The sequence below is a fragment of the Bos grunniens genome, chromosome 10, assembly GCF_055505025.1.
Source record: "Bos grunniens cultivar Pamir isolate PY7600 chromosome 10, Bosgru_T2T1.0, whole genome shotgun sequence".
NCBI lineage: Eukaryota > Metazoa > Chordata > Mammalia > Artiodactyla > Bovidae > Bos > Bos grunniens.
Window position 1 is genome coordinate 63,409,398 of NC_141174.1, and position 16,107 is coordinate 63,425,504.

At 36.8% G+C, this 16,107-nt stretch overlaps 1 protein-coding gene across 2 annotated transcripts in view; it reads left to right on the forward strand.

Moving 5' to 3' along the window:
- Positions 1 to 16,107, forward strand: part of MDGA2 (MAM domain containing glycosylphosphatidylinositol anchor 2) — a 919,864-nt gene that overhangs the window by 774,437 nt on the left and 129,320 nt on the right. For both annotated transcript variants that reach the window (XR_015133654.1, XM_086318927.1), the window contains exon 9: positions 5,400 to 5,669. Coding sequence is in view for 1 of the 2 variants with exons in the window: in XM_086318927.1 (XP_086175053.1) it covers positions 5,400 to 5,669 (270 nt within the window). In the remaining variant the exon portion in view is untranslated. The remainder of the gene's footprint in view (positions 1 to 5,399; positions 5,670 to 16,107) is intronic.

Here is a 16,107-nt window from a genome sequence, read left to right on the forward strand (position 1 = left end):
TGTTGAAGCTGAAACTTCAATACTTTGGCCACTTGCTGCAAAGAACTGACTCATTTGAAAAGCCCCTTATGTTGAGAAAGTTTTGAACATGGGAGAGGAAGGGGACGGCAGAGGATGAGATGGTTGGATGGCATCACCAATCAATGGACATGAGTTTGGGTAAACTCTGGGAGTTGGTGATAGACAGGGAGGCCTGTCATGCTGCAGTCCATGGGGTTGCAAAGAGTCAGACATGACTGTTACTGAAGTGACCTGAACTGAACCAAAGTATAAATGGATGGGGAAAATATAATATGTAAATATCAACTGAATGAATGCCAAAGTCACTTTATATAAATAGAAGACAGAGTTTTAAATGGTAAGATATTAATAAAGATAAAAGATTATATTTCACAATGATAAAAGCTTCAAATAATCAATAACAAAAAGCAGTTTTAAATTTGTATGTAGAATATTTGTAAACTTGTATGTAGCATCATTTGTAAATCTGTATGTAGCATCATTTGTAATAGCATCAAATATGTAAAGCAAAAAGGAAACAGAGTTACAAGAAGAAAAATTTTTAAAGCTACATCTGTTTAGAAGTGTTTGACACTTCTAAGTTAATCCAAGCAGAATAAATGGGTGGGGGAAAAAAACCCACAGAAAATGTAACAACTGTACAAGTGATATGGATGGAATTGTTATCAGACTTAACCCAATAGATTCTCATCACATCCCAAACAACAGACTACTGTCCTTTGCAAGCACACACAGGACAATAATTAAAAATATACTTGACAATAAAACATTTTTAGCAAATTTCAGAAATTTGAAAACATCCGAATTTTTTTCTCTTAATACGATTCATTTAAGCACAAAAACAGGGAGAAAATAAAACATAAGTATATGTTCGTGAAGGGGGGCTTCCCAGGTGGTGCTAGTGGTAAAGAACCCACCTGCCAATGCAGGAGACAAGCGAAACGGGTTCGATCTCTGGGTCTGAAAGATTCCCTGGAGGAGAAAATGGCAAACCACTCCAGTATTCTTGCCCAAAGACCCCCATGGACAGAGGAGCCTGGCTGGTTAGAGTCCATTGGGGTCACACAAAGTCAGACATGGCTGAGCAACTGAGCACACATATGTTTGAAAATAAAGAAGCACTTGCCTATCAATGCAAAGAAATAGAGGAAAACAATAGAATGGGAAAGACTAGAGATCTCTTCGAGAAAATTAGAGATACCAAGGAAACATTTCATGCAAAGACGGGCTCTATAAAGGACAGAAATGGTATGGACCTAACAGAAGCAGAAGATATTAAGAAGAGCCAGCAAGAATACACACCAGAACTATACAAAAAAGATCTTCACCACCCAGATAATCACAATGATGTGATCAGTCACCTAGAGCCAGACATCCTGGAATGTGAAGTCAAGTGGGCCTTAGGAAGCATCACTACGAATAAAGCTAGTGGAGATAATGGAATTCCAGTTGAGCTATTTCAAATTCTGAAAGACGATGCTGTGAAAGGGCTGCACTCAATACACCGGCAACTTTGGAAAACTCAGCAGTGGCCACAGGACTGGAAAAGGTCAGTTTTCATTCCAACCCCAAAGAAAGGCAATGCCAAGGAATGCTCAAACTACTGCACAATCGCACTCATCTCACACACTAGCAAAGTAATGCTTAAAATTCTTCAAGCCAGGCTTCAGCAATACATAAACCGTGAACTTACAGATATTCAAGTTGGTTTTAGAAAAGGCAGAGGAAACAGAGATCAAATTGCCAACATCTTCTGGATCATCAAAAAAGCAAGAGAGTTCCAGAAAAACATCTATTTCTGCTTTATTGACTATGCCAAAGCCTTTGACTGTGTGGATCACAATAAACTGTGGAAATTTCTGAAAAAGATGGGAATACCAGACCACCTGACCTGCCTCTTGAGAAACCTGTATGCAGATCAGGAAGCAACGGTTAGAACTGGACATGGAACAACAGACTGGTTCCAAATAGGAAAAGGAGTATGTCAAGGCTGTATATTTTCACCCTGTTTATTTAACTTATATGCAGAGTATATCATGAGAAATGTTGGGCTGGATGAAGCACAAGCTGGAATCAAGATTGACAGGAGAAATATCGATAACCTCATTTATGCAGTTGACACCACCCTTATGGCAGAAAGTGAAGAACTAAAGAGCCTCTTGATGAAAGTGAAAGAGGAGAATGAAAGAGTTGCTTTAAAGCTCAACATTCAGAAAACTAATATCATGGCATCCAGTCCCATCACTTCATGGGAAATAGATGGGGAAACAGTGGAAACAGTGGCTGATTTTATTTTGGGGGGCTCCAAAATCACTACAGATGGTGACTGCAGCCATGAAACTAAAAGACGCTTACTCCTTGGAAGGAAAGTTATGACCAACATAGCATATTAAAAAGCACAGATACTACTTTGCCAACAAAGGTCCATCTAGTCAAGGCTATGGTTTTTCAGTGGTCATGTATGGATGTGAGAGTTGGACCATAAAGAAAGCTGAGCGCCAAAGAATTGATGCTTTTGAACTGTGGTGTTGGAGAAGACTCTTGAGATTCCCTTGGACTGCAAGGAGATACAACCAGTCCATCCTAAAGGAGACCAGTCCTGGGTGTTCATTGGAAGGACTGATCCTGAAGCTGAAACTGCAATCCTTTGGCCACCTAATGCAAAGAGCCGACTCATTTGAAAAGACCCTGATGCTGGGAAAGATTGAGGGCAGGAGGAGAAGGGGACGACAGAGGATGAGATGGTTGGATGGCAACACGGACTCGATGGACATGGATTTGGGTGGACTCTGGGAGTTGGTGATGGACAGGGAGGCCTGGCATGCTGCAGTTCATGGGGTCGCAAAGAGTCGGACATGAGTGAGCAACTGAACTGAACTGAACTGCCTGTTAGGTATCCCTACTGTGTGACTAATACGTGCACAAATCTGACACGTCTATCAAGTTCCAAACTACCTTTCCTTTTTTCCCCGTCTTCATCTCATCCCCGTCATTGTCTAAGGCATCATTTATGGTCCCATGATACTGCTTTAGTTCAAGTCTTCTCTTTGAGTTTCTTCTCTTTGAGGTTCATGCTCCTCCTATCTGCCACACTGTTTTTTCTAAAAGATTGGTTTACTCATATAAAGCTTTCATTTAAAACTTTTTAAAGGCCTTAAATACCAAGGATAAAATTCAAACTCTGTAACATGATGTTCAAGGATCCTTGACAATCTCTGCTTTTTTTTTTTAATTTTTATTTCCTCCCAAAGTCTCATGCACCTTTTGTACACTAGTTATACTATTATAACTTATACTTTCCTGAACACTCCCTGCTCCCTGTCTCCTCCCTACCTTTGTACCTACTTATCCTCTTACCTGGAATGTCCTCTCCTGTTGTTTACCCATGTGACAATTTCCTACATATCCTGATAGATACAGTCAGGTATTACATTCCTTGCCTGATTAGTCCTTATGGTGTTATTCACTTCTTCACTTTCTACCACAGAATATTTTTTCCTTCCAATTTTTAAATTAGCTATTTAAATCTTTATCTATTGTATTAAGGCGTAAACTACATGCAGGGAGGATTTTTTCTTGTTCATTTTTTCTCCTCTTAGCATTTATATAAGAAAGACTCAAAAGTTAAACTTATTAATAAAATTAAAATTGATGTGGTAGCTTAAACATATTTATTGAAAGAAGCAAGAAGCGTCAGTCAGTAGACTGGTTGTGAGAAAGGAGAGCAATGCTATAAAAAGTAGATGGAATAACACGTAAAGAATATCAAATGGCACATTTGGTGTGATAGTCCTAAAACCTTTTAGCATCTTCAAGGAAGGGTTTTCCGGGTAGAGCTGTCCAGCATTGATACTGTGCAACTCAGGAGGGTGTCATACCCATCTAGGATGTGGTTGTGTTGCATGGAGCAGTCCTGACTGCAGAAAACCATGATTGGTCGTACCTGATTTCCTTGATTAAATGAATCATGTCATTAGATCCCAGAAAATAACTACTATTTGCTATGACCATTGGGAGTCATCATTAAGTAAAGGCCTATATTTTGCCTAACCTAAATGATGGGAGAAGTGTGTCACACCTTTTGGAAATCTTCCCATCAAAAACAAAAAGATTAGGTACCTAATGTAGCAAGTTCTAATTGTACAGAAGAAAAATTTCCAATTAAGCCAAATAAATGAACCATTGCAGTGGGTTGAAATCCATATCCACTTGTAGTATAATTTTCTGTTTGCTTAAGGCTTACACATGAATATTATAAATTTCTGTCACATTCTTTCTGACCAAATAATTTAGAAAATAAATTTATATACTTGTGTTACCCATATTATTAAATACTTAGTATCCAGAATCCTAAGGACTGAGCTTCATATGGGATAATTGGAATTTGCTTACATGAACCAATGGCTTCATCTGCTGCAGAATTTCATGCTAGTGTGATACTCTGTTTTTATACCTAGAACATCATTTGGTTGCTAACAGTATAAACCAGAGCTTCCCTGGTGACTCAGACAGTAAAGAATCTACTTGAAATGCAGGAGACCTGGGTTCAATCACTGGGTCAGTAAGATCCCCTGGAGAAGGGAATCACAACCCACTCCTGTATTCTTTCCTGGAGAATTCCATGGAGAGAGGAGCCTGATGGGCTATAGTCCATGGGGTTGCAAAGAGTCAGACATGACTGAGTGACTAAGCACAATGCACTATAAACCAAACACACTGACAGTTTTTTCTGGGAAGCAGCTAGAAAGAAAAAAAAAAAAAAAAAGCTCTTCTAGATTCACCTGAGGCTTCCCAGGTCTCTCAGTGGTAAAGAACCTGCCTGCCAGTGCAGGAGCTACAGGAGACCTTGGTTCAATACCTGGGTCTGGAAGATCCCCTAAAGGAGGACATAGCAACCTGTTGCAGTATTCTTGCTGGGAAAATCCCGTGAACAGAGGATCCTGGAAGATGACAGTCCATGATGTCACAAAGAGTCAGACATGACTGAGAGACTAAGCACAGACACACACACCTGCAAATGCTATTTTAAGGCGATTAATCCTATTCACTGCCCACACTCAGGAATTATGTTTCCCTACCCAGGCCCTGGACAAGGAAATGGCAACCCACTCCAGTACTCTTGCCTGGAAAATCCCATGGATGGAGGAGCGTGGTAGGCTACAATCTATGGGGTTGCAAAAAGTCGGACACGACTGAGCGACTTCACTTTCACTTTCACCCAAGCCAAAATCTCCTAGCCTAAATATGTTCTCCACCTACCTGATAATAGCCCTTTCCTTTGGCTAGATATATTCTTGAAAATAGCTTCTCACAGTAAGAGTAGCCACTGGCTTATTGCAGATCACCCGTTTTATCTGTTATAATATCTCTTTCTACAGATCCTCCTGCTGTGGAACCAGCATTTCTGGAAATCCGGCAAGGACAAGACCGAAGTGTCACTATGAGCTGCAGGGTCCTAAGAGCCTATCCAATACGGGTGCTGACCTATGAGTGGCGCTTGGGCAACAAATTATTGCGGACGGGTCAGTTTGACTCTCAAGAATACACAGAATACCCAGTGAAGAGTCTTTCCAATGAAAACTATGGGGTTTATAATTGTAGCATCATAAATGAAGCTGGAGCAGGGAGATGCAGCTTTCTTGTTACAGGTAAGGTGCTGAATATTTTGCTTTGCTTTTTTTTTTTAGATCATAGGAGCTTAGGCTCTTGTCAGTGTAAGAATGAAAGCATTTTGCAAATCCATGGAGCATATTATGAACAGCTTGCCTGTTCTATTTAGAGTGTCTACTCATTTATTTTCAAGGCAAGTCATTTTAGTAGTTAAGATAGTTTATGTGCCTATAAAATAGGACAGAAGCTTATGTGAATTTGAATAGATTTGGTGATGAGGTTGGTTATTTTGAGTATCACAGTAATAAAGTGACAAATCTTAACCAGCTTTTTTTTTTTTAGATCAAATTGCAAATATTAACACATATTTTTTCTGCAAGTCTAAAAGCTCTTGCAATCCATTATCTGGGCTGGTTTTAAGAGTGCTTTCTTTTTCTTGTTTATTAACTCAATGTGTGGTGAATGTACATTTTGTCATTGGCTTACAATAGGATCACAGATATTCAAAGGGAAATCAATATAGTTGTATTTGGTATATAATGAATTGAGAAAATTACCACTTTTGATGTCATTATATTTTACTGTATTTAAAGAGATAGTAAATCTGTGTTAAATTATATATATTTATTTAAATTATTTTTGTAATCTAAATCTCTTATTTTTGAGCTAGGGTTTAGGCATATCTTAAAAGAATATACTCCTTTTCATTATTATTTTGTCCTAGATAAAGTTTGTTGTAACAGTTATAGTGTTTATGCTACTAAAAGAAGAAACTGGATATTATATGTTATCTATAAAGCAATCACAAAAATTATGATTAAAATGTTTCAAACTTAATTAAATCTTGTTCATTGGTAATATAAATTCTTATTAATAAGTTCTTACTCATAAGAGAATTCTCTAATATGGATTGCCTTGGGACATTTAACTTCCTGAAATAGGATATTAGGTATTAGTAGGTAAAATATAATTGACTAACCAAAGAATATGAAGACATCCTCTCCACTGGATCTTACCACCTCTTGGTTTTGCAATCTCTTTTATTAACATTCAGTTGAACTTAAGGCTTTTCTACTATAATTCTTCAAGTGAACTGTTAAAATTAAAAAATCCCTAGGACTGATACTTACATGATGATCTAATTTTTATCCCTAGGAATATTTAAAAGGGTAAGAGAATGTAATGTATTACTCTAGGGGTAATTTAAATGGCATGATATACTTTCATTCCTTATTTATATATATATATATTATTTCCAAAGAAATAAGACTCTTTCAAAAGCAATTATTTTTCACATATTAGTACAAATGGAATACTTTACTTTCTTTCATTATCCCTCCAAAATAAAAATACCCCATAAAATTAACTAAACTCCTTTCTCCAATTCTTTCAGCTTTATACACATTCTGCTTTTCTTTGCTGACACTGTTCTAACTTGGACTATATTAGATTATGCTCCTCTGTGAGATTTTCATTTGTTCTTTATTATATGATCCAAATCCTATTTCTTGAGCTAGAAGACAAGCTGAGACTGGAAGAAACACTAGCTCCATTCTCCCATCCCAGATTCATGGAGTGCAGTAAGTAGATTTCAATAGCTGCAGAAAGGGATAAACCTGTTGTGGATTGCCCCATGGAGGGAGAGAAAATAACCCCAGGCATTAATTTATTTCCAGTGTGCGTTTTTCAGTCTTCGGGTCAGCTTCATTTTTTTCAAGATCTCCACATAAAATCTAACAAAGTTTTGAAGAAGAGAAAAGGAAATTATTGAATCCCAAATACAGTATAATTCCAGAAAATACATAAAGAAATTAATGTATCCATATAATCAGACATCTGGAAGAAACTTTGAAAGGCCTTTTACTTTTTCTACTAAAACATAGCATAATTAGTAATACTACGAATTAGTATATAATATAGAATTAGTAGCAATTCCCCACAATTCAAAACTCTTTGAAGCTATGCAGAAGAGAACTAGGAAATATAATATATGCGAGGCTGCATATATTCATTATGCGTGTGTTCTTTACCCAAAAAACTGATCATTGAAGACAATTCTCTTTCCTTCCTTGAGGCCCAAATTAACTAAGAAACGTTTAAAATTTCATCGTTAAAACTATTTTACCAAATTTAAGAACACACTTCCACTTGCTTGCCGTGAATATCATGTAGTCACCTGAAAGTGGATTTGGTCTGACTGTACATCAAAATGTATAAAGCTGAACACAAAGGCAATGGCAGCCACATGTCTATATTTATTTTAGCTCCTGGGAAAGCTCAAAAGTCCAGGCCTGTTGTCTTCATATATATCATGAGTATGTGATATGTGTCAGTGTTCAGTGGTAGGAGAGGAGGGTTTTGTTTACTGAGAAGTCAGGCAGGGTGTGAGAATATTTCCCTAGAATGGAAAACAAGAAAGTAAGCAAAGGTATTTTAGGAACAATGACCAGCCTAGCTTGTAATCCACCATCTATGTAAGGAAATATTAACTATAATATTACAAAGTACTGTGTAGTTCATGTATTTTATTTTCTAGTATTGTTATAGTGAAGTTAAGCCTGGTGTTTATTTGTTTGTTTCTGTGGTTTAAGCCTTTGTGATCTATAGCAATAATGCAAACACCATTTTATCATATTTTTCTATTAAAGAATTTTTACAAGTTCTAAAAATAAATGTGGAATTTTAATTTATTAGAATAAATCCACTTTTTATGTGAAATTCTAAGTATATATGTATAAATACATAGACATAAGTATTTTTATATTAATAAATAGTTCTGTACTATTCAGCATGTCACTCCACTGGAGCATGGATTTCACTTTCTCACGGGTCCAAATGCTCCAAATTAACATTTGGAAAAAATGTTTTTAAATACTCCAAAATATGTAAGCACATTCATTATATTATAGATATGAGTAAATAACATGCTAGGTTAGATCCTGGCACACAGCTTGATCCAGAAAAGAAAACCAGGAAATCTGGGATGATGAAACAGATGGCCAAGATGAATGATTAGATGGAAGGACTCTTACTGAATATCATTTCTTTGTTAGGAAAAAATGAGGATAAAAGGATAGTTCAAGGTGAAAATACGCGGTGGCCTGAATAGTGTCCCATGTGTGTGCTCAGTTGCTTCAATTGTATCAGACTCTTTGCGACCAATGGACTGTAGCCCACCTGGCTCCTCTATCTGTGGGATTCTCCAGGCAAGAATACTACAATGGGTTACCATGCCTTCCTCCATGGGATCTTCCTGACCCAGGAATTGAACCCATGTCTCTTATGTCTCCTGGATTGCCAGGCGGGTTCTTTACCACTAGTGCCAGCTAGGAAGCCCAAATAGTGTCCCTCAAGAAGGTAAATCTATGTCCTAGTCCCTAAAACCTGTGAATATCATTTTACATGGTAATACATGATTAATTTAAGGATTTTGACACAAGCAGCTTTTCCTGGATGGTTGATGTTGGCCTTAAATGCAATAATGTGTACCTTATACGTAAGGCAGAGGGAATTTTGAGAGAGGAGAAGGCAATGTGAGTACAGAGGCAGGGATGCAGTTAAACCAGTGTTTTGATAAACTCATTTCTTTAAAATGTTTCAAGTTAAATAGAACTGCTTTGCCAGATATCCTCAACTCTGATACCCTACTCAGGCTAAACCCCTGCACAATAGGCATAGCAACTTCTCACAGCTCAGAAAAGTTATAAACAGTGGTTGCTTTTACCTCCTAAAGAGCTAACTGAAACAAGGCTATAACTGCTAAAGCCTGGGAGGAAAAGCACCTTGGGAAGTTGCATCGCCCTCTGCATCTGTCACTGATGTTGGTTTAAGCTATACATTGGTAAAGACCCCTAAGGGATGCTTCAAGATTGAAATGTTATGCCCATTATATAATAAAGTGAAGATAAGAGGTCTGCAGCAGCTTGATTACACAGGATAACAGATGAGAGAGAATCTGTTGGCAGATTCTGTTGAAATGCCCAGGTTTAATGAAGATGCACTTTGACTTCCTTAAATATGAAAAAATAGGCTATCTGAATTAAAATGCATAGCAACCCACTCCAGTATTCTTGCCTGGGACATCCCATGAATAAAGGAGACTGAGAGGCTAGAGTTCATGGGTTTGCAAAGAGTCGGACATAACTTAGTAACTAAACAATAATGACAACAACTGATTTATAAAATTTTAAATTACTTATGTCTTTTAAATTATTTAGTGATTGAGATGGTAGTTCTAAACTATCCCATAAGCATAATTTTTTCCTTTAACAAATTTGTTTCTGACAATATGTATCTATTGAAATTTTATGGATGTTAGTAAATTAAGACTTAAAAGCAGATTGGACAAGGATATGAATCGAATTTTTCTGTTTACTTCTTTTAATTAGTTACTTGAAAAAAATGTGGAAGCTTTCATGTGAAGTATATATATGGGTACTTATTAAACTATATTTTAAGTCAGTTAAAGTAAAAGCAGAATAACATGGTTGTCAATTATAGCCCAGGAGCAAAAACAGGATGTCTTTATAACTTCCAGAGGGTATATATACACAGTTACATATGCTGAAACTTGTGAATCATTTAAGATTGCATCAATGAAAACAGTTTTAAATTCTATTAAATGAAAACTACTAAAACAGTGGTGTCTTTTTCAACAGGTAACATTAGGTATACTATTAAAAATTTTTATTGCATAACTACAAATTATAATTCAGCATGAAATAACCATTATTTTCCCTTTGCTACTGATTTTCTTTGCAATCTGACAAATATTTAAGTTATTTACTATGTACCTACTGACTGTCAGGTACTAGATTATACCAGAAGTAAAACAATAAATATCCTCTTCTCAAAATCTTTCCCCTAGCATGTATATTTCTGAGTCTTGTCATTTTTGTATTTGCACAGTACTCTGCAGCCACCATTTTCTTTTTAACCCTATTTCTCCTGTAAGCCTTATATTCTCTTATCTAAGATATTATGTCCTTTATATATATTTTAACTGCTAGCTGAATTTTTAATCTTTATCTCTTTCAATCTATTTTCTATACTACTGGGCTTTATTTTTCCAGAAAATAGATCTTATTCTTAGTGATAAATGTTTGTGGCTTATAGGTGAAATGCAAACTCATTTTCATGGATCTTTAAACCATTCATTAATATCCTAAAAAAAGCTTATCATTTCTCCTTCAATGCTATCAATTACTTTAAACTCCAGTCAAACTAGATTCTGCTGCCATCTCTTAAGTTACATAATTTCAGGACTCTGTCCCTTTGTTCACATGATACTTTATTCTAAAATACTAGCTCTTTGTGTATTCCTCTACTAGAGTTGTGATGACTTTTGTTTGTACCTTTACAAGGATTATATTGACCTTTGCTCTTCAGCCAAATACAGAAATGTAGGCTGTAATAATATATTATTTTACAATTTACAAATAAATTATATATGTTAATATTTATTGAGTATCTGAAAGTATCTGTAAAACTGAGTATGGCATCACCAACCGAATGGACATGAACTTGAGCAAACTCCAGGAGATAGTAAAGGACAGAGGAGGCTGGTGTGCCGCAGTCCTTGAGGTCACAAAGAGTCAAACTTAGGGACTGAACAATGAAACCATGATTTAAACAGAATAGAAAATTACTTCATTCAGGTTAAAACCTTGAAGTATTATTTCAGAAACTAATGTAGTAGCTCTGTCCCACAAAGTCCTCAGGGGTCCAGGTTTCTTCCATCTTTCTTTTTTTCTTTTTTTAATTAATTTTATTTTATTTTTAAACTTTACATAATTGTATTAGTTTTGCCAAATATCAAAATGAATACACCACAGGTATACATGTGTTCCCCATCCTGAACCCTCCTCCCTCCTCCCTCCCCATACCATCACTCTGGGTCGTCCCAGTGCACCAGCCCCAAGCATCCAGTATCGTGCATTGAACCTGGACTGGCATCTCGTTTCATACATGATATTTTACATGTTTCAATGCCATTCTCCCACATCTTCCCACCCTCTCCCTCTCCCACAGAGTCCATAAGACTGTTCTATACATCAGTGTCTCTTTTGCTGTCTTGTATACAGGGTTATTGTTACCATCTTTCTAAATTCCATATATATGCGTTAGTATACTGTATTGGTGTTTTTCCTTCTGGCTTACTTCACTCTGTATAATAGGCTCCAGTTTCATCCACCTCATTAGAACTGATTCAAATGTATTCTTTTTAATGGCTGAGTAATACTCCATTGTGTATATGTACCACCGCTTTCTTATCCATTCATCTGCTGATGGACATCTAGGTTGCTTCCATGTCCTGGCTATTATAAACAGTGCTGCGATGAACATTGGGGTACACGTGTCTCTTTCCCTTCTGGTTTCCTCAGTGTGTATGCCCAGCATTGGGATTGCTGGATCATAAGGCAGTTCTATTTCCATTTTTTTAAGGAATCTCCACACTGTTCTCCATAGTGGCTGTACTAGTTTGCATTCCCACCAACAGTGTAAGAGGGTTCCCTTTTCTCCACACCCTCTCCAGCATTTATTATTTGTAGACTTTTGGATCGCAGCCATTCTGACTGGTGTGAATCAACACACAGAAATCCCTTGCATTCCTATACACTAATAATGAGAAAACAGAAAGAGAAATTAAGGAAACAATTCCATTCACCATTGCAACGAAAAGAATAAAATACTTAGGAATATATCTACCTAAAGAAACTAAAGACCTATATATAGAAAACTATAAAACACTGGTGAAAGAAATCAGAGAGGACACTAATAGATGGAGAAATATACCATGTTCATGGATTGGAAGAATCAATATTGTGAAAATGAGTATACTACCCAAAGCAATTTATAGATTCAATGCAATCCCTATCAAGCTACCAACAGTATTCTTCACAGAGCTAGAACAAATAATTTCACAATTTGTATGGAAATACAAAAAACCTCAAATAGCCAAAGCAATCTTGAGAAAGAAAAATGGAACTGGAGGAATCAACCTACCTGACTTCAGGCTCTACTACAAAGCCACAGTTATCAAGACAGTATGGTACTGGCACAAAGACAGAAATATAGATCAATGGAACAAAATAGAAAGCCCAGAGATAAATCCACACACCTATGGACACCTTATCTTTGACAAAGGAGGCAAGAATATACAATGGATTAAAGACAATCTCTTTAACAAGTGGTGCTGGGAAATCTGGTCAACCACTTGTAAAAGAATGAAACTAGAACACTTTCTAACACCATATACAAAAATAAACTCAAAATGGATTAAAGATCTCAATGTAAGACCAGAAACTATAAAACTCCTAGAGAACATAGGCAAAACACTCTCTGACATACATCACAGCAGGATCCTCTATGACCCACCTCCCAGAATATTGGAAATAAAAGCAAAAATAAACAAATGGGACCTAATTAAACTTAAAAGCTTCTTCCATCTTTCTAATTGACCATCACCGTAGATGGCACATCTCATAGCTTTAACAGCTACTTAAGTGGCTACATCTTCTACTAGCATCTTCTAGCATGTAGAATATGCCTCTACATCTCAGCATATTCCTTTTTTCTTTCCCCCTCTTTTTAATGATGCTACCCAGTAGTGTTTTTTTTTTCATTATTATTATTATATTTATCTTTTCTGCTTACATCTCATTGTTCAGTTGCTCAGTCATGTTTGACTCTTTGTGACCCATTGACTGTAGCCCACGAGGCTCCTCTGTGCATGGGATTCTCCAAGCAAGAATACTGGAATGGATTGCCATTTTCTTCTCCATTGCATCTCATTCAGTTCAGTTCAGTTCAGTAGCTCAGTCGTGTCTGACTCTTTGCGACCCACAAACCATAGCACGCTGGGCCTCTCTGTCCATCACCAGCTCCCGGAGTCCACCCAAATCCATGTCCATCAAGTTGGTGATGCCATCCAACCATCTCATCCTCTGTCGTCCACTTCTCCTCCTGCCTTCAATCTTTCCCAGCATCAGGGTCTTTTCCAATGAGTCAGCTCTTCCCATGAGGTGGCCAAAGGATTGGAGTTTCAGCTTCAACATCAGTCCTTCCAGTGAACACCCAGGACTGATCTCCTTTAGGATGGACTGGTTTGATCTCCTTGCAGTCCAAGGGACTCTCAAGAGTCTTCTCTAACACCACAGTTCAAAAGCATCAATTCTTCGGCACTCAGCTTTCTTTATAGTCCAACTCTCACATCCATACATGACCACTGGGAAAACCATAGCCTTGACTAGACAGATCTTTGTTGGCAAAGTAATTTCTCTGTTTTTTAATATGCTGTCTAGGTTGGTCAGAAAAATAAAGTCAGCTACTGTTTCCCCATCTATTTGCCATGAAGTGATGGGACTGTATGCCATGATCTTAGTTTTCTGAGTGTTGAGCTTTAAGCCAACTTTTTCACTTTCCTCTTTCACTTTCATCAAGAGGCTCTTTAGTTCTTCACTCATTGGAGGCAACTTAATCATAGTGTGATAACTGCTATAAAAACTGTGGGTATAGATTTTATTCTAGGAAGATTAGGTAACACACACACACATATACATGATATATATATATTTTTTTTTTAATTTGCCTTTATTGAAACTATTTCATGAAATAAAATTGAGCTTGACAAGGAAACTTTAGGATCTCTGGTTTTATCTGTGTAATATTTAACACCATCAATGATCATCAGAATCATCTCTCAGGGGCATGGTCATTCAGGTTTAGAATATCTTTTTAATTGGTTTAATACAGATTCTTGAGCATTTTTAGGCTCTGGGAGATGGTGAAGGACAGAGAGATCTGGCGTGCTGCAGTCCACAGGGTCACAAAGAGTTGGGCATGACTAAGCAAGTGGATAACAGAGTTTTTACTGGTAAACAATGTAATTGAGGATACCGTGTTAGTTACTTATTACAGTTCAACCAATTAGTACAAACTTAACATCTTTAAACAGCATACATTTATATCTCAAAATTTCTGTGGGTCAGGAGAACAGGCATGACTTAGCTAGATCCTGTCTTCTGGATCTCACAAGACTGCAATGAGAATGTTTGTGAAATTTTCTTATCTGGAGGCTCAACTCATGTAAGAAGTTGAATCACTTCCAGACTTATTAAGGTTAATAAAAGATTTAATGTTCTAAAGGTTGCATGGTAGAAGACCCTAGGATTTTGCTGGTTGTTGAGTGAAGACCACTCTTATGTATTAGAAGATTTCTGCAGGTCCTAGAGGTCACCTGTAATTCTTTGTCATGTGGGCTTTTCCAGCATGGCTACTTCACTTATCAAAGTGTGAAGAAGAATCTCTAGCTCTAGTCTGTTAAGATGGAATCTTAAATGTGTTCCTACATGCTCAGTCATGTAGAGCACAGCTCTTTGAGACCCTATGGACTGTAACCTGCCAGGTTTCTCTGTCCATGGGATTTTCCAGATAAGAATACAGTAGTGGGTTGTCAGTTCCTCCTCTAGGGGATCTTCCTGACCTAGGGGTCCAGGGATCAAACCCACTTCTCCTGTATCTCTTGCATTGGCAGGTGAACTCTTTACCACTAAACCACCTGGGGAGCCCCAGAATCTTATATAACATAACCTAATTACCAAAGGAACATCCCATCAAAATTATTTGCCACACTCAAAAGGAGGGAATTATATACAAAGATAGGAAAAGCAGAAGTAGAAATCACTGGAGTCCCCTTAGGTTCAGTCTGTCACACAACTTTTCCGGCTACTAGGAATACTCTAAACACAACCTATGTATCAAACTGCTTTATCTATGGCAATATTTAAAGAAATCTCTCATAGTTTATTCCCTTGTCAATAGACGTGGAAAATAGGGCTTTACCAACAAAAATTTGCTTGTGACTGTTGCTTTCACCTCTAATTTGGAAGTATGTATAGTGGGATTGTTCATCCTTTAATTTTCAATTGATATATTACAATATTCAGATTGACATTTTGGGATTACTCTTTTCTCCATATTCAGCACCAGCAGATCAGACAAATAAAAAATTAAATAAATCCTAAAGAACAAATAAAGCAAGAGTTAGACATTTCTTTGAAAGGAAGTACATACTATCACTCTGAATGTAAAGAAATCCAGAATATATGAGAACTGTAATGTGCCTAAGACAAGTGTTGGATTATTTTAGGAATGAAAAGGATGAAATAACAACCAAATCACATTTGACTCCAAATCAAAATGTTTTATTCTTGTTTTCTAAAGTCAGACTGAGTTATATAGTAATGAGATAGAAAATATATTTTATTTTCTTGCAATGTATGTGTTTGCACTATTAAGCTGAATACTTGTTTGTTAAGTCTAAACATGAACAGCACAATATTATGGAAAAATCATTAGAATTACCAGAAGTAAGAGCAAATGAACTAATGCAAAAGTATATAATAAAATTCCCTGTGATAACTCTAACAGACAAAAAACACCAATGTCAAATCAAATATTTGGGGGGCTAGAATT